We start from the raw sequence: 27,070 nt of genomic DNA on the forward strand, positions 1-27,070 counted from the left end.
CGATATTGCAAATATCGGCCGATACCGATATTGAAAACGATTATCGTAGCAACACTAAATATGATATGTACATGTGTTCATACCAGAGTAGGAAGTAAAGGACTGTGGCGAGGTAATATTGCTTTTACAGGCAGTTCCCCTTTACAAAAGGAAAGCAAAATATTAAGCGGTGTGGGGCCAGCAAGATTACTGGTCCTGTACAACAAATATCTTTTGATTACCCTCAATTTTTTGTCATACTGTATATTCACATTTTAGCAGAAAATCTTTGTTAATGGAACATCAAGGATGTCCTTGTTTGATACTTCTGAATGTTTTGTGTTCAGCTTGGCCACATTTCTTGATGTTGGATGTAAACTCTTGTATGTATTGAGTTGGTATCTTCTCATTTTTCCTTAACATCTTGATTACATTTCTGGAGAGATTACTCCTGGTTCACGGCAGGTGGTCCTACTTCCGTACGTGCAAGTTTCTCTCTTACTTCTTCTACAAGAATTTTGCCTTCACTCTAGTCCATTTCTGGTTTGCCTTCTTTTGCGGATTTTCTGCTATGGTAAGTAGAGTGCTACATGTCACATGATTGACATATGTCACATGATTGACAAACATACATGATAGACTTATAGATGCCACATGATTGACATATGACACATGATTGACAACTATCACATGTTTAACATATATATCTCACGTGATTGACAATGTCACATGATTGACATACATGATTGACATACAGATGTCACATGATTGAAATATGTCACATGATTGACATATGTCACATGATTGACATATGTCTCATGATGGACATACATACATGATTGACATACAGATGTCTCATGATTGACAGATATCACAGAATTGACAGATGTCACATGATTGACATGTCACATGATTGACATACAGATGTCACATGATTGACATATGTCACATGATTGACATATGTCATATGATTGAAATATATGTCACACGATTGACATGTCACGTGATTCATATACTTATGTCACATGATTGACAAATGTCACATGAATCGACATACATATATAATGTCACATAATTGACATACGTATGTGACACGATTGACATGTCACATGATTGACATATGTCACATGATGGACATGTCAGATGATTGAATACAGATGTCACATGATTGACATGTCACATGATTGACATATGTCATATGATTGTCGTACATATCTCACATGATTGACATACATATGTGACACGATTGACATGTCATATTATGATAAGGTTGTGTATTTATGATTTCACATCTCCAATGTTGTGTATTTATGATTTCACATCTCCAATGTTGTTTATTTAAGATTTCACATCTCCAATGTTGTGTATTTATGATTTCACATCTCCAATGTTGTGTATTTAAGATTTCACATCTCCAATGTTGTGTATTTATGATTTCACATCTCCAATGTTGTGTATTTATAATTTCACATCTCCAATGATGTGTATTTATGATTTCACATCTCCAATGTTGTGTATTTATGATTTCACATCTCCAATGTTGTGTATTTATGATTTCACATCTCCTCCTGCTGTAGTACTAACCTATTATTGTTTTATCCCTTTCTCTCGTCAGACTGTCTATGATGAGTACTTCATCACTCTCTACAATATATGCTTCACCTCCATGCCTGTAATTGCTCTCGGTATCTTTGATCAGGTAAAAGCCTCAACCGTTAAGAGCCGTCACTGGTCAATAAACAGCTAACACCTGGCATTTGTTTTTTGGTCCATATGTCACATGTGTGCAACCCAAACTCAAGAGAGTGTTTATAATATGTAAAAGTAGCCTTTCATCATTATTGTAAGATCTAACATCTTTTCAGAATGAGTTACTAGATTAAGGCAAGATACCTTTTGTAGCCTGAATACCAAGTGCCCTCACTAAGAAACTATGATCCTTGCAAGTTACGCATTCCTTAAACTTGTACATCAATCTATTGTCAAGATTTATCGTGGAGATGAGGATAAGGTACTCTGAAAGCAGTTTGTGAAATGTTGAGTGCCTTGTTTAGAAAATACTCTTCACAAGCTGACCAATTTATCAGTTTTGCTTAATGTTTGTGGATCTACATATCAGTTAGCAGATAAGGGTAAGATACCCAGCATGCAGTGTATGAAGATAGAGCCGTCTCTATGAGCAACACTGTTACCCATGTATCCTTATGTATAATGATAACAATGATACAGATAAGGGTAAAGATACCCAGCATGCAGTGTATGAACATAGAGCAACCTCTATGAGCAACACTGTTACCCATGTATACTTATGTATAATAATAACAAAGATACAGATAAGGGTAAGATACCCAGCATGCAGTGTATGAACATAGAGCAACCTCTCTGAGCAACACCATTACCCATGTATCCTTATGTATAATGATAACAATTATACAAATAAGGGTAAAATACCCACAGCATGCAGTGTATGAACATAGAGCAACCTCTCTGAGCAACACTGTTATCCATGTAACATTATGTATAATGATAACAGTGATACAGATAAGGGTAAGATACCCAGCATGCAGTGTATGAACATAGAGCAACCTCTATGAGCAACACCGTTACCCATGTATCGTTATGTATAATGATAACAGTGATACAGATAAGGGTAAGATACCCAGCATGCAGTGTATGAACATAGAGCAACCTCTCTGAGCAACACCATTACCCATGTATCCTTATGTATAATGATAAACATTATACAAATAAGGGTAAGATACCCAGCATGCAGTGTATGAACATAGAGCAACCTCTGTCAATATCGTTACCCATATAACCTTATGTATAATGATAACAATGATAATATATTCTTCAGAGCTATCACTTTTTTCCCCCAATCTATTTTTTTTCAGGATGTGAGTGATGAGATGAGCATCAGGTACCCTGAACTCTATAAACCAGGCCAGAAGAGTAAATTCTTTAATTATTATGTATTCACTAAAAGCTTGCTGCAGGGAGTACTCACTTCTCTGGTCATCTTCTTCATACCTTACGGTAAGTTTGCTGGTTTCGGTCAAATCTGTTTTTATCTCCTCGTACGGTTTTTGAGTTCTTATAAACATGTGAACTACAATTATGACGAATTAACTATATTTAAGAGTTCAGAATCAGCAATGTGATTATTGTTTGAATCTTGAATCTTCTGTAATCGCATAAATTGAAATTAAGGTTACACGTGTGTTGGATTCCCCTGCAATGTAAGTATTTAGATGTCCTGAAATCCAGTGGTGTCTTTGTGGCAGCCTCACACATCTTGTTTGCTATGTAGCAGTCGATGATTTGCCAATAAACAGGGAAAACTCTTGATTTGAGTTCTTTCACATGCACAAGAAATTCTATTACAGATAACAGCATGAAAATTGCGTTTTTGATAGGATATTTATTTATCATTTTTGAAATGAATTTATATTACTTTTTTTTGTGTGACCATGGTTTCTAAACAAAACAATGGAAGCACTTCAAAAATCATCAGCATCAAAATGAAAGAGATGAGATTACAAAGAATCCTGTTAGGTTCACATTTTAATATCTCTTGTACAAACTGTAAGTCCAATGTAAGCCTTAAAAGACAGAACAGGATTCTGTGAGGTTACAGTCTGTCCACTCTAGTTAATTGTCTAGCTTGTCAGCTCCATAAGAGAATATTTCCCTCATTTAATTTATTTTTATTCATTCCTTTATTTATGAATACATCTTTTCTTCCGTCCCTTCTTTTCAGGTGCCTTTTATGAGGAGAACTTTCCCAATGGAATTCCGTCTGATACTCAGTTCTTATTCGGATGTACTACCTCGGCAATATTAGTCATCGTCGTCAACTTGAAGGTAAATGTTTTTTCTCTTCGACTCTTCGACTTCAAGGATCAAGTATAACACTGTTTTATTTATACGACCCAAAGTATCCAAGAAAATATAATATCCTAAACACCATCGTATGGTATCTACTTCATAAACTGGGTTTGAAGAAGTCTACTATGCAATTGAATTATTTTATTTCTTCGACGATGGGAAGAAATCGGAACAGCCTTGTTTTGGGGGTTGATTTTATGAAATGTTTGATTACTTCCACAAAATATGTTGTTAGGGTTTGTAGTAGTCAAGATAAAGCACACTTGGATCTGCATCAGTGAAGGAGGAGGCGGTAATGTGTAGATATGGATGATAAATTCTTACAGATGTTTGCATTTGCTCACAAATCAATTTCTTATCAGTTTTACCAAACCTGAAAAGAGTAGTATCAGTAACCCGATAGAATTTATCGAACCAAAACACCGTCCAATCATTTTCCACCTAAATTTTGTTAATTAGCAAGTCAGTATGTGGAGATAATAATGAATCTTTTCATGTTAACAGTTTATGAATCAAATGCAGAGTTAGGGAATCCTGCTGCGACTGCAAGAACTTTCAACTTTTTGTTCATTGCTCTGTTAGCTATAGTAAGCATTGGAATCATTGACCATTATGATGATACACAGCTTCTTATTAAAAAAACATTTTGCTTCCCAAACGGTTTAGCCAGTATTCCCTCATTTGGTTTTGCAAATAAACAAAAATTGTAAAATTTTGAATCTCAATCTCTTTCTCTGTAGATTGCCCTGGACACAGAATACTGGAATATTTTCACGCATGCAGTCATCTGGGGTAGCATCATCATCTACTGGGCTTTCATTTTCTTACTGTACAGCCCTTTTCTGTACGAACTGTTCCAAGGTACGTTCACCTACGTCGGCGTGCCCTACCAGCTGGTGAGGTTGCCCAGCTTTTGGTTCTCGCTGATCCTGAGCTGCGTGATCCTCATACTGCCCATCCTCGGTAAGCGGGCCATGCACATGGACGTCTCCCCGTCTCGAGCCCACGAGATCCGGCTGAAGCAGCGCCAGGAGAGAGAGAAGCCGTCCAACACCATCGAGCTGACCGACGTCCGCGGTCTGGGTTCCATGCGCAGCTTCAGGACCAAGAGCGGTAAGAGAAGACCGGCCTCGGCCAGGTCCGGCTACGCGTTCTCTCACCAGTACGGCTTTGGGGATATGATACTCTCGGGTAAGAACATGAAGAAGAGGAAAAAGAGATCGGAAGACAAGGTGAAAAATGGAGATAGAGTCCAGGAAGGGTAGGCAAACTTGGTCCCAATGGGCCGAAGCCTTCGAAGGAAGCCGATGTTAATAATTAGCAGCTAAGAGGTTTTGATATCAGGTATGATAAGTATGTAGTTATGGAGTGTGAAAGAGACATTGGGGTGGATTGGGGAAGCGACAGAGGGCAGCATTGACAAATGTCACTACAGGAGTTGGATATGCCAGTGAATTTTCAGAAGAATATGTCACCCAACTCAGAGATTTTTTTTTTATATAAATATCTAAAGGCTGTCTAGGCGATAGAGAAAAAAAAGTATATGTATGGAAAAAGACTATTCAAGTGTTTGGAAATTGAGGGTAAAGTACCTTTTGGATGTTTAAAAAAAATGGCTTAAAATATTGCAGCAGAGTGTTGTATTCAGTTTCATGAATGTAGACACACACAAAAAAAGCAATATTTACTACTAAAAAGCATTTTTTTGGTTTTCTTAATGCATACAACAAAAGCCAGAGTTCTTGGTAAAAAAAACAATTTATTATCTATTTGAAGAACTGATGCGATCTTCAGTGAGCTCCAAGTGTGTTTGCCTTGTGTCATACTAAAAATTTCCAGTGAACATGTCTTTCAATATTGCAGATGGCATCATTTTGTTTCAGCGGAATTTATGGTATCGGGCATACTTTGGCTCAAGCAGTTGGCCTGTCTTGGTTTTTGCCATTTATATGACAAGCATTCTCAAGGGCGGCGGAAGCACTTTTAATCTGGGGGGGGGGGCACCGACATCAAAGGGCACTTTGCAGAAATTCGATTGGACTGATGCAGCCTTATATTAGTACCGGTACCCTTTATAACTCTTATTGTATTATCTCATTTGCGTATACACATCACTCCATCAATGCCTCCCCCCCCCCCTCAAGGAAAATATGCATATATACTAGCACTGCAATATCCAATGTGCAAATTGGGAAACAAGGATTATGTTAATATCTTAACAAATTTGTCCCATTCGAAATAGCTTTGAGTTTGATCCACAGAAATTCATTAAAAGTCAGGGGTGTAGCCAGGATTTGCAAAGTTGTATGCACGACTATCTGAGCGGAGGGCCACCATCGGTTGGCGCGGAGCGTACAAGAAAATTTTTGGTTTTACAAACCCCTCAGATGGCCAGAAACGGCCCTTCCCGAGTGTTCATTCTGGTTCCCTGGCCTCTTGCTAACTTGAGACACCTCAATTTTTATGTAGAAAAAGGGCACATTTTAACCTGAGGAAAAGTGGGGGGCACATGCCCCTGTGCCCCCCCCCCGGTTTTGCCGCCCTTGAGCATTCTTCTTGTGCAGAAACGGCACAAAATTCAAACTTTCTACATTTTTTTTGGTAAATGGAGCCTTTTCAAGTACATGAGAGTATGGAAAATGAAATTTAATTTAATTTGCACCAAATTGTAACTAAACAGAAAAAAAAGCAGTTGAGAACAGAAAGAAGTTGTCTAAAATGTAAATATCAGTTCAATGTGAATAAACCTCGGAGAAATGCTATGGCCAAACTTAAATGGATCAAAAATGCAGCACCAGTAGAGTTATAAAAAATTGAGAAAATTTACTTCCATGTCTGAAGAAATAGGATTTTAGCCATTGTAGATGTATTTTGTTGTTGTCACAGAAAAGTTGGAAGGATCTGTAGAAGAAGAAGAAGGTTCTTTTTTTAGAATTTTTATAGTCTGTAACTTATTTTCTCCTTAAAGGTGAGATTTTAAATAATTTTAACGGAATTTCTATCCGTCATCATGAGGCTTATTCCTTTGTATAGATTTGTAAGAGGTGTTTTGACCTCGTTTTTGTTTTACACTCATCTTTTATCTGGAGTGTATTTTATTGCGACATGACCAATTCAGATTGTCAATTCGACAGTCCCTGCTCATGACTATTGGAGCAGTTTTCTCGTCATTTTGATTGCAGTCGATATTTCGGTAGTAGCCTGGCGTAATGAAGCTAAGGCACCATGTCCAAAGCAAGGGCGCTTTGGGGGCCTGCTGGCTGCGGAGATAATCCCTACATGTCCCTGATAATCCCTACATAATCCCTACATGTCTGATATGGATTAATTCTAGCTGCAGCAGGATTTTCAGCCGCCGCATGCTTTCCTTTTGACACGATGAAGTTTATCATTTTTTTTGAACATTAATCGGTTTTTAATGATTCTTGATTCCACGTTCATTTGGAAAATGTTTCTGTCCACATTTGGTGTGTTATTAACTACCTCCAAAATTGGAAATTTTTCCAAAAAATGTCTTTATTTTGAAAAACAATTATTGATTAGGGGAAATATATGAAAGGGTTTGAGTTATGAAATGGAATATTAACGAGAACCAATTCTTTTATGTCAAACTAATTTCATGATTTAATATCCAGTTACATGGCAGTTTGTCTGTAAAGATATAGTGTATAACTAAACAACATCCTTGTCTTTCATTAGCTTCAGACACCTTTGTTTTTTTTTTTCATTTTGTAAGAAAGATTAAGAACTAGACTGATACTTTTAATTCTTCATGGCTCGACAAAAATTAGACAAAAAAAATAAATAGGACAATATGAGTTAGTTTTCTAAGTAGTGACTAGAGTGAATGTTTTCACTTTTCGCTAACTTTCCAGTCCCATCTTTTGAAGTCCAGACTACAGTCTTATTTGATACTCTCTAGATGGTGTATGGTTCTATCAAAGTGGAATTCTCAAAGCCAGGTCAACTTGACATATCAAAAGAAGAATTTGTAAAACGCCCCAAAAAGTCAGCCAATTTAGAATCATAGCGTATCATTAATGAAGGACAATTCTTTACCTCAATTTTACAAGCATTCAGATATTGAAGTACTTGGCCAAGACGCATTTTGAATTGTCATGAAGGGAGGGGGGGGAGGAGGGGACGGTACATTGTCCCACTTGTTCCTCCTTGTCAGTATATGTTCTGCCAGAGATAGGTTGCCATAGTCTTTTGCCTGCCAGAGAAGAAATTGATCAAATTTTACTGCTCTGCTAGATTCTGTCCAAAGAATTCCAGTCAGCCTTTCAGAGTAAAGTTGTTACATGTAGGTACTTTGTGTCATACATTGTCTGTTTTCTTTTTCCTTTTTCTACTAAAGAGGCTGTATCTTTGCTGAATTATTCAACGATTTATTCTTCATATTCTTTAACTTTCTAATTAACCTATAACCAACCCGGTTGATCTTACAGATTGGTTTGGTGAAAGTAATTTCAGTTTTTCTTGATAGCTTCATCTTCGGTTGTAAAGATTTTCTATGTTTAAATTTCCACAAAACTTAAATACTTTTGTGAATATGGTTCTTATACATTGTTAATTATGTTATTTATTGTTTTGCATGCACAGTTAATTTTTCAGGGCTGGTATTTCCGCTTGAAAGCAGGGAATCGCTCGATATTCCCAGAGGTTTAACCATTTTCTACTTCTATGTATGAATTAGTGTTAGTGATAACCCAGTCTAGCATATTCTCACATTTTTTTGACTTTGGTCAATAGTGTGTGGAATCAGATTTTTGGTCTTTCTTTTCCTTTTTTTATATCTTTTTTTTTTGGCACCATAAATTAACAACTGTTTCTCCATATGGAAACCTGAAAATATTTTAACTCTCTTCGTTGATCAACACATTTACTAGAATTAAGGACAAATTATTATTTTTTTCGGTCCTTCAGCTCCTTCTAAATATCAGATAGAAGCTTCCAAAGACAATTGTTAATGCACTAAGAGAGGACTAAAATCAGAGGTACTCTGTAATTGGTTTGCACGATAGATCTTAAATAGATTAATTGACCAACTGAAGAAATCATCGTAGCAAAGCATGGGATTAGGAAAATTGCACGACTGAATTTTTTGGAAGTAGAATATCATGAGGGGCTTCTCAATTGATGTCCTGCTTTCCAAATCTGCCCCCACCCCCCAAATAAAAAGAAGAAGAAAAAAAAGCCGCAATCTTGCACTGGTCAAGAAGGATTGCCCAGAAGGCATTAGACTTCAACACTCTATCAGTCTATCCTATCACCCTACACCCTATCAGCCTATCCTGTACATTGTTGAAGCTAGTTCTCTCACCCTTTTAACTCTAACCGATGTTTCTCTCTCTCTCTCAAAGAAATTGAATTGAGAATCTTTGGTCTAGAGTAATATTCTACACAAATGGAACAATTTGCTGTAAGTTAAGAGCAGAGACTCTTGAGATGAAGTGTAGCTGAATGTCTTTCTTTGGGTTACAACTGTGTATGCATATGTTCATTTCTCATTTATCTGGGGAGATCAACCCAGCACAGCTGGGTTGTTTGGCAGGGGGATGGAGGGCTGTTAATATATGATAAGCTTTAGTCGAAGTGTGACAGATATTGTCCAGTAATTACATCAAATTTAGTCCCAGGTGGGAGAGCAAATGTTGTCTTTGCATATCAGACGTGCATTAAATTAAACACTATATTTTGCAATGAGTAGCAATTCCTTCCAAAGAAGCACTTCCGTTTGTCCACAAGGATCGCACAAAATGAACTTTCTTTCACCTGAAGAACATAAAAAACTGAATTTGTAATAAAAGTTCAACTTTGTAACCAATATTCGAATGTAGTTGGAAGCAACAGTAATGATTGCTGAGAGATCTGCAAAAAGTCAAGTGTTATACTTTATACATAACGTCAGTATTGGCCCCAAATTTCGGCATGCTAGAAATTTGCTGAAAGCTTTCAAGAGATGATGTTCCTGGTAGGTGGTTCTGAATCACCAAATTACTTTCAGTCATTGAGGGTTGTTAAAAACTGATAATTAGTTGTCTCAGTGTGAGAATATACTTTGCGGGTGGGTAGCGAAAAGCTTGTTAAAAATCGTAGAATGAGTGACCATTTATTTGACTTTCTAGCATAATTTGGGCCAATACCTATGACCTCTAAGAGTATACTTGAAAGTAGTGAGTATGAATACTGTTGTCAATCGTGTTTGCTTATTAATTATTGTCAGGTTACATAGATAAAATATATCAAAAGAAAAATTGTTAAAAGAGACAATTCACTCTGGTTTAGAAAATATAGAAAGAAAGAGTTTTATCGCTTTTTAAATGAAATTTTATTCGAAATAGTTGTATTAATCAGGTCATCACAGTAATATTATTATATTGTCAAATTTCTTCCAAGTATAAAGAATAATAAAAAAATCCAAACAGCTATTTTGAACAATAAGACGTGAAGCAACGTCGTCTGCAACGTTTTCTTACAATCTCGAAAGTGAAGCAATAAGCTATTTATTTTCAAATGCAGATGGCAAATAGCGGTGGTGTGCAATCAGCGCTAAATCTAACAAATGCTTTTGCTACGAGGCTGTTTTACACAATGTACATACTGTGGTAGTTAATGTTATGTGTTTTAGATGTAAAAAAGTATTTTTTTTTTATTTAGCTTTTACAAGGGTATTTGGAGGAAATAACCAAGAAAGAGTAATAACAGTTATTGTTATCCGGTGGTAATAAGTCAACAACTTTATGGGGGGAGTTTGGTGAAATCTTATGATTGTATTTGGCCACGGCATAGTTGAGTTCATCATAGCAATTGAACTGAAATTGCTTTTCTTCTTCTCTATTAATAAAAGATGCAATTCATTCATCCAAAGAGGAAGATTTAAAGACAATAACATTAAAACAAAGCCATCAAATTCACATTGAGATATTAATAAACAAAAAATATTATAGATACATGTACTGCTTCAACTAAATAAAGTGTTTCGCATCTTCAAGGTAAATTTAAAGCTATATATACATTAGCCACTCACTTAGGTAGAGGTTATCTTATCACTTGAATATAATAACAATTGAGAGTATTAATATTACCAGTTACCTTGAAAAATGGGAAATGTACGTATCATCAGATCATATGTGCATCTATTAGGTTGAAAGCTACATTCGAAGATTCCATATTGTGTGTTACTACAAATTTCACCTTTTCGCAGTAGTTTTGTAGTTTTTTTTTTTGGGGGGGGGAGAAAGGGGTGGGGGCACAGACAGACAAGGAAGTATAAAAAGTTGGAACACAAGGCAGTGGATTTGTCTGGGTTTGTATGGTCATCAATGTGAAATGTAGACATCTATACTCATGTGCTACGTGCCAGGTACAATAATTAGAGAGTCGGAGAGTCACATTAAATACCAAGGGTACACAGTTAACTAGAGCCCGTTGAGTGCGTACACTAAAAATAATATGTAATACCTCTTACTGTCCATCCCCTGCCACAAGAGCTAATCCAAATAAACATACACCAAGGTAGGGTTCTGGAAATGCACATTTACTTCAAATACACTGTACGTAGAAAATAGTAAACAAAGCACTTGCCTTTCCTCCAACTACAGAGAAACACTTTACTAGAACAGAACAAAACATGTTTATCACAGATATGCTTCATTTAGGGTACAACAGCTACTTCATGTAACGCACAGAGAATGCATCACTCAGATCTATCGCTTACATTATTTCTATCTAAGTATTGTTGAATTTGCCAAAAGAAAAAAAAAGAGGATATTTGAAAAACAAAGAGGGGTGGGGAGGAAGGCGGGCAGGGGTTCTTTTAACATTTTGAAACAAAAGAATTTTGACTTGGTCTCAAGGACTTAATAAGTGAAGGTATTAAAAAGACTTGGATAAGTTGGTATTACTTTTTGCTCCTTTTTGCTCCTTTCTTTAGTTATATTTAATTCATAGAATTTAGTGTGTTCCGTTTTTTTTTTTTTAGCTGGGTATGATCTAAACTGCCTTGTAAGTTTAGTCTGACAGTACTAAAGTCAGTACATCGGTTGTTTGTTTCTCCATATTTTTATACTGTAAAATTATACAGTTTTAAAGGAAGAATCAAAGGTCTTATATAATAAATATCATTTTGTCTCCTTTTCTTTGTTGTCTTGAAATTGATTTAATGAAACGGCCACCCTTGCATTCACATATTTATTGCTCCTACACTCTCTTCTTGAAAGTGACCCCCCCCCCCCCGTGGCGTGCACAGGATTTCCAAAGGTGGGGAGTGAGGGGGATTATAAGAGGGCCAGAGGCAATTTAATACTTTTATAAAGGAAGGATTGCTGCCCAATTGTCATTGAATCTATCCCTTAGAGGTCCCTACTCCAGAAAACCAAGTAGCCCTAAATGCACGGTTTTCCCATCATATACTATGTGTGTGGTTCACTGTATTTCAAAATTTTAACTTTTTATCTCAAAATTTCAAGATTAATTCCATATCCTCCATTAGTATTTTGTTTCGCGTAAACACAGTAGGTCATTGCAATATTTTGCACAACTTTTCAATATAAACCGATTGGAACTAAAGACCTGAGTAGAAAATTTGATTTCTGTCTCGCTCGTCGCCTTTCACTGGAAATGTTAATGAAAGTATACATAAGGACGAAAACTGTACCTGCAAAAAGAAATGCTTCTTTTGTACAGTGTAAGGCCACCGCGACATCTTTTCTGACAAGCTTGATAATATTTGTTCTTCGGGAATGTTGTGTCATTACTTAGCCTTTATATTATACACCGTTAAGTGTGGAAACAGCTATGCTCCTGTTAGAACAACTTCACATTTCTTAAATGCTGATTTACTGAGGCAGGCGTTTGAAAGACAGTGTGATACAAACAGGTACGGTAACGTCATAAACAATGCCACGAGCTCTCCGTGCATTAAAAACGATCGAAATGTGCGGTATTCATGACGGTACACAAAGCAGATAATGCGGATACAGCAGACATAGCCGAGAATAAAACCTAGTAGCGTGGAGGATTCAATTATGACATACTAGGACTTTCTACTGGTAAACTTTACTCATTGTCGAATAAATCTATATCTAATTTCTAGCTTTTGCTCTGTGTTTAACGTATTATGACCAAAACAAATATGAAGTTCACGACAATTCCATCGGACTTGTATATTCGTTTAAAAATAGCTCCGTTTCGAATCTAACGCTCCATTGCTATGGTAACATGGTGAATAATAGCCCTGCCGCTAATGGATATGTAGAAGATGACCATCGGTGGCGCTCTCAACTTCTCGTGCCACGTCTGGCACCTATACAAGAAGTAACCGACATATTACTGGCGCAATCCCGACCGAACATATTTTAACTCTCCTCAGACAGACTTTTCTACACTGATCCCAGAAAGCATTAAGTGCCGTCAAAATGCCTCAGTTGCCAATAGGTACATGTCCATGACGTAACACTGTTCTCGTTGTGCAGAAAACTGAAGTCAAAAGTAAGGCATATACTGATAGGCCTAGACTAGGTATACGTTGCAGACTATACATATGCTAACTTCACAGACAGACATACATGCATTCAGACAACTTCGGGTAATGTAAAATATCACTAACCGTAATCACGTTATGTTTACTCTGTCTTCAAATGTCGTCCTTTTCTTCTCTGCAACCCCGGGCCGTCATTGGAGTCGTTCGAACAACTATATTAAGGCGAAGAACGACGTCAAGATATATCCAACGTCTAGACTACACTGCTTGCAATGGAGAGAGAACTGCCCAGTACAGTACAGTACGTGTTGATATGAACGCCTACAAAATGACAACAAATATTTTCCATTGAAAATCCACTGTGTATGACGGTATAGTAAACACTCGTATATAGATCAACGCACACGCGCGCACGGAGGTATTATGTACGTACAGCATGCAATGCAGACAAATATTTCGGAGCGCGCGCTTCTGATTTTGTGCTGATATTCTTGTGAGCGCTCTTGTATCACTGTTTGCATGCGCGCACGGACAAGATAGACGTCAGACTATCACGCTGTAGCTACTAAACCTTTACTTACATGTGTACAGCAGTAGACTACTGTGATGGTTGCATGCGGCAGTTTAATTTTGTGTGCACAATATGTCAGCATTGTACGGTGGCTTAATAAGGACATAGGAAAGAAAAACAGTGTCCCCAAATCTCACAATGTTGTCTTTTTATCTCAAACGTTGCCTCTTTTTTTCCCTTCAAAATTTAGATCCAAAAACAAAAGTCCAAAAGTAGAGACAAAAAGTCCAAATTTTCAGATTTGAGCAGACTTGTTTCCTTTCCTATGTCCCTATTAAGCCACCGTAGTATTGTGACTATTCTATGATCAGAAAAACTGTACAAATCTAACGGAATTGCTAATGTTATAATGTTAAGAGACTGGCCTTTATCATCCCTGTAAAGTCAGAACGCGACGGTGTTTATTTCAGTCACGGTTGGCAGCCCTCTTAGGGTTTTAATCAGGAGCTTTCTATTTTATAGCTGTTGTAGGTGTCGTACCAGAAGTAATCCTTCCATTATCTTACACAGTACTAAGTCCGTCACGTTTAGGGTCCGCTAAAGTATAGCTAGAAGTTGTCAACTGACAAATCATACCCCCACGTTGATATCTGAGGGCTTGGCCTGCCAGGGTGCATGCACATTTCTATATCATGACGCAGTTTAGACTTTGAGCTAGAAGAGGAGCAAGTTGAGCACACTGAACCGTCCGCTCGCACGGAGAAACATATCCAGATTAAAACACAGAATTTCTTAACTGTTCTGTGTCACCTCCTTGAATCCTCCTTATTTGCACATCACCTCTACTTTGAATTATGCGCTTCCACATCAAGACATTCAAAACGATCGTGGTGACTGGAAATATGCCATAACAAGCATTGCGTTAGGTCATGTTACGTCTCGTGTGTGTCTGTGTGCTTTACTTATCTTTTCGTGTTTTTTTTTTTCGTTTTTTTTTTTTCGTTTTTTTTTCACGGTTAAACTTTTGTGCGAATTTACAATACTCCAATTGGGGCATGGTATGCATTCATATCACATTGTTTTGGAACAATCTGGAACTCTAAGTATTATTTCGACCCAAGAATCACCAGGCTGGCGTGGTGGCCTGAACGGTTGGAAGACAGCACTGCGCGTCGGTGTTTGTTGTCAGGCTGTGTGAATCGCGCCGATCGGATGACAGACACTGCTTTGTTTATAATGGCATCGCCAAGGTGGAATTTTTACACGGGCCTAGGATCCCAATTCCGTATCCTCCCTTAGTTCGCAAAAGCATCCGGGAGATTACGTTTAGAGTCCGGCCTTCGGGCCAGAAGTGGGCTAGCTGACTTGCAATGGAGGGCTCACGTCGATTCGGACTGGGTTGATGTTCAACGTTCAGTGAAACCATGGCCTCGATGAGGCGTAATCTCTTGTTAATTTTAGCTTTCTGTCTTCAATTTTATAATATAATTATATAAATTAATTATTGCCTTTTTTATTCGTCTTTTTCTCGCTTAGTTATCGCATTTTATTCAAGGTTAAATATATGCTCATGTCTGCCTAGGTTCGACTCCCCGCCGAAGCAATATTTTATTTTATTTTTTTATTATTATTATTAATATTTGGGGTGTTGTTAATATCTGCATGTCTATGCATGGTGTTTTAAGTTTGTTTCGCTTTGTTTGTCTGTTTTTTTGTTTGTTTTTTTAGGGGGGGGGGGGTGTTTGTCTCTATTTTGGTATTTTGTTTCGCGTAAACAAAGTAGGTCATTGCAATAATTTTTGCACAACTTGTCAATAGAAACCGATTCGGAACTTAAGACCTGAGTGGTAAATTTGATTTCTGTCTCGCTCGTCGCCTTTCACTGGAAATTTGAATGAAAGTATTCATAAGGACGAAAACTGTACCTGCAAAAAGAAATGCTTCTTTTGTACAGTGTAAGGCCACCGCGACATCTTTTCTGACAAGCTTGATGATATTTGTTCTTCGGGAATGTTGTGTCATTACTTAGCCTTTATATTATAAACAGTTAAGTGTGGAAACAGCTATGCTCCTGTTAGAACAACTTAACATTTCTTAAATGCTGATTTACTGAGGCAGGCGTTTGAAAGACAGTGTGATACAAACAGGTACGGTAACGTCATAAACAATGCCACGAGCTCTCCGTGCATTAAAAACGATCGAAATGTGCGGTATTCATGACGGTACACAAAGCAGATAATGCGGATACAGCAGACATAGCCGAGAATAAAATCTAGTAGCGTGGAGGATTCAATTATGACATACTAGGACTTTCTACTGGTAAACTTTACTCATTGTCGAATAAATCTATATCTAATTTCTAGCTTTTGCTCTGTGTTTAACGTATTATGACCAAAACAAATATGAAGTTCACGACAATTCCATCGGACTTGTATATTCGTTTAAACATAGCTCCGTTTCGAATCTAACGCTCCATTGCTATGGTAACATGGTGAATAATAGCCCTGCCGCTAATGGATATGTAGAAGATGACCATCGGTGGCGCTCTCAACTTCTCGTGCCACGTCTGGCACCTATACAAGAAGTAACCGACATATTACTGGCGCAATCCCGACCGAACATATTTTAACTCTCCTCAGACAGACTTTTCTACACTGATCCCAGAAAGCATTAAGTGCCGTCAAAATGCCTCAGTTGCCAATAGGTACATGTCCATGACGTAACACTGTTCTCGTTGTGCAGAAAACTGAAGTCAAAAGTAAGGCATATACTGATAGGCCTAGACTAGGTATACGTTGCAGACTATACATATGCTAACTTCACAGACAGACATACATGCATTCAGACAACTTCGGGTAATGTAAAATATCACTAACCGTAATCACGTTATGTTTACTCTGTCTTCAAATGTCGTCCTTTTCTTCTCTGCAACCCCGGGCCGTCATTGGAGTCGTTCGAACAACTATATTAAGGCGAAGAACGACGTCAAGATATATCCAACGTCTAGACTACACTGCTTGCAATGGAGAGAGAACTGCCCAGTACAGTACAGTACGTGTTGATATGAACGCCTACAAAATGACAACAAATATTTTCCATTGAAAATCCACTGTGTATGACGGTATAGTAAACACTCGTATATAGATCAACGCACACGCGCGCACGGAGGTATTATGTACGTACAGCATGCAATGCAGACAAATATTTCGGAGCGCGCGCTTCTGATTTTGTGCTGATATTCTTGTGAGCGCTCTTGTATCACTGTTTGCATGCGCGCACGGACAAGATAGACGTCAGACTATCACGCTGTAGCTACTAAACCTTTACTTACATGTGTACAGCAGTAGACTACTGTGATGGTTGCATGCGGCAGTTTAATTTTGTGTGCACAATATGTCAGCATTGTACGGTGGCTTAATAAGGACATAGGAAAGAAAAACAGTGTCCCCAAATCTCACAATGTTGTCTTTTTATCTCAAACGTTGCCTCTTTTTTTCCCTTCAAAATTTAGATCCAAAAACAAAAGTCCAAAAGTAGAGACAAAAAGTCCAAATTTTCAGATTTGAGCAGACTTGTTTCCTTTCCTATGTCCCTATTAAGCCACCGTAGTATTGTGACTATTCTATGATCAGAAAAACTGTACAAATCTAACGGAATTGCTAATGTTATAATGTTAAGAGACTGGCCTTTATCATCCCTGTAAAGTCAGAACGCGACGGTGTTTATTTCAGTCACGGTTGGCAGCCCTCTTAGGGTTTTAATCAGGAGCTTTCTATTTTATAGCTGTTGTAGGTGTCGTACCAGAAGTAATCCTTCCATTATCTTACACAGTACTAAGTCCGTCACGTTTAGGGTCCGCTAAAGTATAGCTAGAAGTTGTCAACTGACAAATCATACCCCCACGTTGATATCTGAGGGCTTGGCCTGCCAGGGTGCATGCACATTTCTATATCATGACGCAGTTTAGACTTTGAGCTAGAAGAGGAGCAAGTTGAGCACACTGAACCGTCCGCTCGCACGGAGAAACATATCCAGATTAAAACACAGAATTTCTTAACTGTTCTGTGTCACCTCCTTGAATCCTCCTTATTTGCACATCACCTCTACTTTGAATTATGCGCTTCCACATCAAGACATTCAAAACGATCGTGGTGACTGGAAATATGCCATAACAAGCATTGCGTTAGGTCATGTTACGTCTCGTGTGTGTCTGTGTGCTTTACTTATCTTTTCGTGTTTTTTTTTTCGTTTTTTTTTTTTCGTTTTTTTTTTCACGGTTAAACTTTTGTGCGAATGTACAATACTCCAATTGGGGCATGGTATGCATTCATATCACATTGTTTTGGAACAATCTGGAACTCTAAGTATTATTTCGACCCAAGAATCACCAGGCTGGCGTGGTGGCCTGAACGGTTGGAAGACAGCACTGCGCGTCGGTGTTTGTTGTCAGGCTGTGTGAATCGCGCCGATCGGATGACAGACACTGCTTTGTTTATAATGGCATCGCCAAGGTGGAATTTTTACACGGGCCTAGGATCCCAATTCCGTATCCTCCCTTAGTTCGCAAAAGCATCCGGGAGATTACGTTTAGAGTCCGGCCTTCGGGCCAGAAGTGGGCTAGCTGACTTGCAATGGAGGGCTCACGTCGATTCGGACTGGGTTGATGTTCAACGTTCAGTGAAACCATGGCCTCGATGAGGCGTAATCTCTTGTTAATTTTAGCTTTCTGTCTTCAATTTTATAATATAATTATATAAATTAATTATTGCCTTTTTTATTCGTCTTTTTCTCGCTTAGTTATCGCATTTTATTCAAGGTTAAATATATGCTCATGTCTGCCTAGGTTCGACTCCCCGCCGAAGCAATATTTTATTTTATTTTTTTATTATTATTATTAATATTTGGGGTGTTGTTAATATCTGCATGTCTATGCATGGTGTTTTAAGTTTGTTTCGCTTTGTTTGTCTGTTTTTTTGTTTGTTTTTTTAGGGGGGGGGGGTGTTTGTCTCTATTTTGGTATTTTGTTTCGCGTAAACAAAGTAGGTCATTGCAATATTTTTTGCACAACTTGTCAATAGAAACCGATTCGGAACTTAAGACCTGAGTGGTAAATTTGATTTCTGTCTCGCTCGTCGCCTTTCACTGGAAATTTGAATGAAAGTATTCATAAGGACGAAAACTGTACCTGCAAAAAGAAATGCTTCTTTTGTACAGTGTAAGGCCACCGCGACATCTTTTCTGACAAGCTTGATGATATTTGTTCTTCGGGAATGTTGTGTCATTACTTAGCCTTTATATTATAAACAGTTAAGTGTGGAAACAGCTATGCTCCTGTTAGAACAACTTAACATTTCTTAAATGCTGATTTACTGAGGCAGGCGTTTGAAAGACAGTGTGATACAAACAGGTACGGTAACGTCATAAACAATGCCACGAGCTCTCCGTGCATTAAAAACGATCGAAATGTGCGGTATTCATGACGGTACACAAAGCAGATAATGCGGATACAGCAGACATAGCCGAGAATAAAATCTAGTAGCGTGGAGGATTCAATTATGACATACTAGGACTTTCTACTGGTAAACTTTACTCATTGTCGAATAAATCTATATCTAATTTCTAGCTTTTGCTCTGTGTTTAACGTATTATGACCAAAACAAATATGAAGTTCACGACAATTCCATCGGACTTGTATATTCGTTTAAAAATAGCTCCGTTTCGAATCTAACGCTCCATTGCTATGGTAACATGGTGAATAATAGCCCTGCCGCTAATGGATATGTAGAAGATGACCATCGGTGGCGCTCTCAACTTCTCGTGCCACGTCTGGCACCTATACAAGAAGTAACCGACATATTACTGGCGCAATCCCGACCGAACATATTTTAACTCTCCTCAGACAGACTTTTCTACACTGATCCCAGAAAGCATTAAGTGCCGTCAAAATGCCTCAGTTGCCAATAGGTACATGTCCATGACGTAACACTGTTCTCGTTGTGCAGAAAACTGAAGTCAAAAGTAAGGCATATACTGATAGGCCTAGACTAGGTATACGTTGCAGACTATACATATGCTAACTTCACAGACAGACATACATGCATTCAGACAACTTCGGGTAATGTAAAATATCACTAACCGTAATCACGTTATGTTTACTCTGTCTTCAAATGTCGTCCTTTTCTTCTCTGCAACCCCGGGCCGTCATTGGAGTCGTTCGAACAACTATATTAAGGCGAAGAACGACGTCAAGATATATCCAACGTCTAGACTACACTGCTTGCAATGGAGAGAGAACTGCCCAGTACAGTACAGTACGTGTTGATATGAACGCCTACAAAATGACAACAAATATTTTCCATTGAAAATCCACTGTGTATGACGGTATAGTAAACACTCGTATATAGATCAACGCACACGCGCGCACGGAGGTATTATGTACGTACAGCATGCAATGCAGACAAATATTTCGGAGCGCGCGCTTCTGATTTTGTGCTGATATTCTTGTGAGCGCTCTTGTATCACTGTTTGCATGCGCGCACGGACAAGATAGACGTCAGACTATCACGCTGTAGCTACTAAACCTATACTTACATGTGTACAGCAGTAGACTACTGTGATGGTTGCATGCGGCAGTTTAATTTTGTGTGCACAATATGTCAGCATTGTACGGTGGCTTAATAAGGACATAGGAAAGAAAAACAGTGTCCCCAAATCTCACAATGTTGTCTTTTTATCTCAAACGTTGCCTCTTTTTTTCCCTTCAAAATTTAGATCCAAAAACAAAAGTCCAAAAGTAGAGACAAAAAGTCCAAATTTTCAGATTTGAGCAGACTTGTTTCCTTTCCTATGTCCCTATTAAGCCACCGTAGTATTGTGACTATTCTATGATCAGAAAAACTGTACAAATCTAACGGAATTGCTAATGTTATAATGTTAAGAGACTGGCCTTTATCATCCCTGTAAAGTCAGAACGCGACGGTGTTTATTTCAGTCACGGTTGGCAGCCCTCTTAGGGTTTTAATCAGGAGCTTTCTATTTTATAGCTGTTGTAGGTGTCGTACCAGAAGTAATCCTTCCATTATCTTACACAGTACTAAGTCCGTCACGTTTAGGGTCCGCTAAAGTATAGCTAGAAGTTGTCAACTGACAAATCATACCCCCACGTTGATATCTGAGGGCTTGGCCTGCCAGGGTGCATGCACATTTCTATATCATGACGCAGTTTAGACTTTGAGCTAGAAGAGGAGCAAGTTGAGCACACTGAACCGTCCGCTCGCACGGAGAAACATATCCAGATTAAAACACAGAATTTCTTAACTGTTCTGTGTCACCTCCTTGAATCCTTATTTGCACATCACCTCTACTTTGAATTATGCGCTTCCACATCAAGACATTCAAAACGATCGTGGTGACTGGAAATATGCCATAACAAGCATTGCGTTAGGTCATGTTACGTCTCGTGTGTGTCTGTGTGCTTTACTTATCTTTTCGTGTTTTTTTTTTTCGTTTTTTTTTTCGTTTTTTTTTTTTTCGTTTTTTTTTTTCACGGTTAAACTTTTGTGCGAATGTACAATACTCCAATTGGGGCATGGTATGCATTCATATCACATTGTTTTGGAACAATCTGGAACTCTAAGTATTATTTCGACCCAAGAATCACCAGGCTGGCGTGGTGGCCTGAACGGTTGGAAGACAGCACTGCGCGTCGGTGTTTGTTGTCAGGCTGTGTGAATCGCGCCGATCGGATGACAGACACTGCTTTGTTTATAATGGCATCGCCAAGGTGGAATTTTTACACGGGCCTAGGATCCCAATTCCGTATCCTCCCTTAGTTCGCAAAAGCATCCGGGAGATTACGTTTAGAGTCCGGCCTTCGGGCCAGAAGTGGGCTAGCTGACTTGCAATGGAGGGCTCACGTCGATTCGGACTGGGTTGATGTTCAACGTTCAGTGAAACCATGGCCTCGATGAGGCGTAATCTCTTGTTAATTTTAGCTTTCTGTCTTCAATTTTATAATATAATTATATAAATTAATTATTGCCTTTTTTATTCGTCTTTTTCTCGCTTAGTTATCGCATTTTATTCAAGGTTAAATATATGCTCATGTCTGCCTAGGTTCGACTCCCCGCCGAAGCAATATTTTATTTTATTTTTTTATTATTATTATTAATATTTGGGGTGTTGTTAATATCTGCATGTCTATGCATGGTGTTTTAAGTTTGTTTCGCTTTGTTTGTCTGTTTTTTTGTTTGTTTTTTTAGGGGGAGGGGGGTGTTTGTCTCTATTTTGGTATTTTGTTTCGCGTAAACAAAGTAGGTCATTGCAATAATTTTTGCACAACTTGTCAATAGAAACCGATTCGGAACTTAAGACCTGAGTGGTAAATTTGATTTCTGTCTCGCTCGTCGCCTTTCACTGGAAATTTGAATGAAAGTATTCATAAGGACGAAAACTGTACCTGCAAAAAGAAATGCTTCTTTTGTACAGTGTAAGGCCACCGCGACATCTTTTCTGACAAGCTTGATGATATTTGTTCTTCGGGAATGTTGTGTCATTACTTAGCCTTTATATTATAAACAGTTAAGTGTGGAAACAGCTATGCTCCTGTTAGAACAACTTAACATTTCTTAAATGCTGATTTACTGAGGCAGGCGTTTGAAAGACAGTGTGATACAAACAGGTACGGTAACGTCATAAACAATGCCACGAGCTCTCCGTGCATTAAAAACGATCGAAATGTGCGGTATTCATGACGGTACACAAAGCAGATAATGCGGATACAGCAGACATAGCCGAGAATAAAATCTAGTAGCGTGGAGGATTCAATTATGACATACTAGGACTTTCTACTGGTAAACTTTACTCATTGTCGAATAAATCTATATCTAATTTCTAGCTTTTGCTCTGTGTTTAACGTATTATGACCAAAACAAATATGAAGTTCACGACAATTCCATCGGACTTGTATATTCGTTTAAAAATAGCTCCGTTTCGAATCTAACGCTCCATTGCTATGGTAACATGGTGAATAATAGCCCTGCCGCTAATGGATATGTAGAAGATGACCATCGGTGGCGCTCTCAACTTCTCGTGCCACGTCTGGCACCTATACAAGAAGTAACCGACATATTACTGGCGCAATCCCGACCGAACATATTTTAACTCTCCTCAGACAGACTTTTCTACACTGATCCCAGAAAGCATTAAGTGCCGTCAAAATGCCTCAGTTGCCAATAGGTACATGTCCATGACGTAACACTGTTCTCGTTGTGCAGAAAACTGAAGTCAAAAGTAAGGCATATACTGATAGGCCTAGACTAGGTATACGTTGCAGACTATACATATGCTAACTTCACAGACAGACATACATGCATTCAGACAACTTCGGGTAATGTAAAATATCACTAACCGTAATCACGTTATGTTTACTCTGTCTTCAAATGTCGTCCTTTTCTTCTCTGCAACCCCGGGCCGTCATTGGAGTCGTTCGAACAACTATATTAAGGCGAAGAACGACGTCAAGATATATCCAACGTCTAGACTACACTGCTTGCAATGGAGAGAGAACTGCCCAGTACAGTACAGTACGTGTTGATATGAACGCCTACAAAATGACAACAAATATTTTCCATTGAAAATCCACTGTGTATGACGGTATAGTAAACACTCGTATATAGATCAACGCACACGCGCGCACGGAGGTATTATGTACGTACAGCATGCAATGCAGACAAATATTTCGGAGCGCGCGCTTCTGATTTTGTGCTGATATTCTTGTGAGCGCTCTTGTATCACTGTTTGCATGCGCGCACGGACAAGATAGACGTCAGACTATCACGCTGTAGCTACTAAACCTTTACTTACATGTGTACAGCAGTAGACTACTGTGATGGTTGCATGCGGCAGTTTAATTTTGTGTGCACAATATGTCAGCATTGTACGGTGGCTTAATAAGGACATAGGAAAGAAAAACAGTGTCCCCAAATCTCACAATGTTGTCTTTTTATCTCAAACGTTGCCTCTTTTTTTCCCTTCAAAATTTAGATCCAAAAACAAAAGTCCAAAAGTAGAGACAAAAAGTCCAAATTTTCAGATTTGAGCAGACTTGTTTCCTTTCCTATGTCCCTATTAAGCCACCGTAGTATTGTGACTATTCTATGATCAGAAAAACTGTACAAATCTAACGGAATTGCTAATGTTATAATGTTAAGAGACTGGCCTTTATCATCCCTGTAAAGTCAGAACGCGACGGTGTTTATTTCAGTCACGGTTGGCAGCCCTCTTAGGGTTTTAATCAGGAGCTTTCTATTTTATAGCTGTTGTAGGTGTCGTACCAGAAGTAATCCTTCCATTATCTTACACAGTACTAAGTCCGTCACGTTTAGGGTCCGCTAAAGTATAGCTAGAAGTTGTCAACTGACAAATCATACCCCCACGTTGATATCTGAGGGCTTGGCCTGCCAGGGTGCATGCACATTTCTATATCATGACGCAGTTTAGACTTTGAGCTAGAAGAGGAGCAAGTTGAGCACACTGAACCGTCCGCTCGCACGGAGAAACATATCCAGATTAAAACACAGAATTTCTTAACTGTTCTGTGTCACCTCCTTGAATCCTTATTTGCACATCACCTCTACTTTGAATTATGCGCTTCCACATCAAGACATTCAAAACGATCGTGGTGACTGGAAATATGCCATAACAAGCATTGCGTTAGGTCATGTTACGTCTCGTGTGTGTCTGTGTGCTTTACTTATCTTTTCGTGTTTTTTTTTTTCGTTTTTTTTTTCGTTTTTTTTTTTTTTTTTTTTTTTTTTCACGGTTAAACTTTTGTGCGAATGTACAATACTCCAATTGGGGCATGGTATGCATTCATATCACATTGTTTTGGAACAATCTGGAACTCTAAGTATTATTTCGACCCAAGAATCACCAGGCTGGCGTGGTGGCCTGAACGGTTGGAAGACAGCACTGCGCGTCGGTGTTTGTTGTCAGGCTGTGTGAATCGCGCCGATCGGATGACAGACACTGCTTTGTTTATAATGGCATCGCCAAGGTGGAATTTTTACACGGGCCTAGGATCCCAATTCCGTATCCTCCCTTAGTTCGCAAAAGCATCCGGGAGATTACGTTTAGAGTCCGGCCTTCGGGCCAGAAGTGGGCTAGCTGACTTGCAATGGAGGGCTCACGTCGATTCGGACTGGGTTGATGTTCAACGTTCAGTGAAACCATGGCCTCGATGAGGCGTAATCTCTTGTTAATTTTAGCTTTCTGTCTTCAATTTTATAATATAATTATATAAATTAATTATTGCCTTTTTTATTCGTCTTTTTCTCGCTTAGTTATCGCATTTTATTCAAGGTTAAATATATGCTCATGTCTGCCTAGGTTCGACTCCCCGCCGAAGCAATATTTTATTTTATTTTTTTATTATTATTATTAATATTTGGGGTGTTGTTAATATCTGCATGTCTATGCATGGTGTTTTAAGTTTGTTTCGCTTTGTTTGTCTGTTTTTTTGTTTGTTTTTTTAGGGGGAGGGGGGTGTTTGTCTCTATTTTGGTATTTTGTTTCGCGTAAACAAAGTAGGTCATTGCAATAATTTTTGCACAACTTGTCAATAGAAACCGATTCGGAACTTAAGACCTGAGTGGTAAATTTGATTTCTGTCTCGCTCGTCGCCTTTCACTGGAAATTTGAATGAAAGTATTCATAAGGACGAAAACTGTACCTGCAAAAAGAAATGCTTCTTTTGTACAGTGTAAGGCCACCGCGACATCTTTTCTGACAAGCTTGATGATATTTGTTCTTCGGGAATGTTGTGTCATTACTTAGCCTTTATATTATAAACAGTTAAGTGTGGAAACAGCTATGCTCCTGTTAGAACAACTTAACATTTCTTAAATGCTGATTTACTGAGGCAGGCGTTTGAAAGACAGTGTGATACAAACAGGTACGGTAACGTCATAAACAATGCCACGAGCTCTCCGTGCATTAAAAACGATCGAAATGTGCGGTATTCATGACGGTACACAAAGCAGATAATGCGGATACAGCAGACATAGCCGAGAATAAAATCTAGTAGCGTGGAGGATTCAATTATGACATACTAGGACTTTCTACTGGTAAACTTTACTCATTGTCGAATAAATCTATATCTAATTTCTAGCTTTTGCTCTGTGTTTAACGTATTATGACCAAAACAAATATGAAGTTCACGACAATTCCATCGGACTTGTATATTCGTTTAAAAATAGCTCCGTTTCGAATCTAACGCTCCATTGCTATGGTAACATGGTGAATAATAGCCCTGCCGCTAATGGATATGTAGAAGATGACCATCGGTGGCGCTCTCAACTTCTCGTGCCACGTCTGGCACCTATACAAGAAGTAACCGACATATTACTGGCGCAATCCCGACCGAACATATTTTAACTCTCCTCAGACAGACTTTTCTACACTGATCCCAGAAAGCATTAAGTGCCGTCAAAATGCCTCAGTTGCCAATAGGTACATGTCCATGACGTAACACTGTTCTCGTTGTGCAGAAAACTGAAGTCAAAAGTAAGGCATATACTGATAGGCCTAGACTAGGTATACGTTGCAGACTATACATATGCTAACTTCACAGACAGACATACATGCATTCAGACAACTTCGGGTAATGTAAAATATCACTAACCGTAATCACGTTATGTTTACTCTGTCTTCAAATGTCGTCCTTTTCTTCTCTGCAACCCCGGGCCGTCATTGGAGTCGTTCGAACAACTATATTAAGGCGAAGAACGACGTCAAGATATATCCAACGTCTAGACTACACTGCTTGCAATGGAGAGAGAACTGCCCAGTACAGTACAGTACGTGTTGATATGAACGCCTACAAAATGACAACAAATATTTTCCATTGAAAATCCACTGTGTATGACGGTATAGTAAACACTCGTATATAGATCAACGCACACGCGCGCACGGAGGTATTATGTACGTACAGCATGCAATGCAGACAAATATTTCGGAGCGCGCGCTTCTGATTTTGTGCTGATATTCTTGTGAGCGCTCTTGTATCACTGTTTGCATGCGCGCACGGACAAGATAGACGTCAGACTATCACGCTGTAGCTACTAAACCTTTACTTACATGTGTACAGCAGTAGACTACTGTGATGGTTGCATGCGGCAGTTTAATTTTGTGTGCACAATATGTCA

The 27,070-nt window shown here is 38.6% G+C and overlaps 1 protein-coding gene and 1 long non-coding RNA gene across 5 annotated transcripts in view; one reads left to right on the top strand and one right to left on the bottom strand.

The window, feature by feature from the left end:
* The window catches only part of LOC139978207 (phospholipid-transporting ATPase ID-like), a 55,209-nt gene extending 43,218 nt beyond the window's left edge, over positions 1 to 11,991 (top strand). For all 4 annotated transcript variants that reach the window (XM_071988150.1, XM_071988148.1, XM_071988151.1 and 1 more), the window contains exons 21-25: positions 412 to 553; positions 1,595 to 1,678; positions 2,874 to 3,015; positions 3,740 to 3,843; positions 4,608 to 11,991. In XM_071988150.1, coding sequence (XP_071844251.1) covers positions 412 to 553; positions 1,595 to 1,678; positions 2,874 to 3,015; positions 3,740 to 3,843; positions 4,608 to 5,132 — 997 coding nt within the window. In that variant the 3' untranslated portion in view covers positions 5,133 to 11,991. The remainder of the gene's footprint in view (positions 1 to 411; positions 554 to 1,594; positions 1,679 to 2,873; positions 3,016 to 3,739; positions 3,844 to 4,607) is intronic.
* A 1,516-nt stretch (positions 11,992 to 13,507) lies between these two features.
* LOC139978208 (uncharacterized) lies at positions 13,508 to 26,704 on the bottom strand. Its single transcript, XR_011796923.1, has 5 exons — positions 26,548 to 26,704; positions 23,275 to 23,469; positions 20,002 to 20,196; positions 16,742 to 16,936; positions 13,508 to 13,675 (listed from the first exon to the last, which is right to left on the bottom strand). It is a non-coding gene; the product is annotated as an uncharacterized lncRNA (long non-coding RNA).
* Between the last annotated feature and the right edge of the window lie 366 nt (positions 26,705 to 27,070).

This window comes from Apostichopus japonicus, chromosome 13 (genome assembly GCF_037975245.1).
Source record: "Apostichopus japonicus isolate 1M-3 chromosome 13, ASM3797524v1, whole genome shotgun sequence".
Lineage (NCBI taxonomy): Eukaryota > Metazoa > Echinodermata > Holothuroidea > Aspidochirotida > Stichopodidae > Apostichopus > Apostichopus japonicus.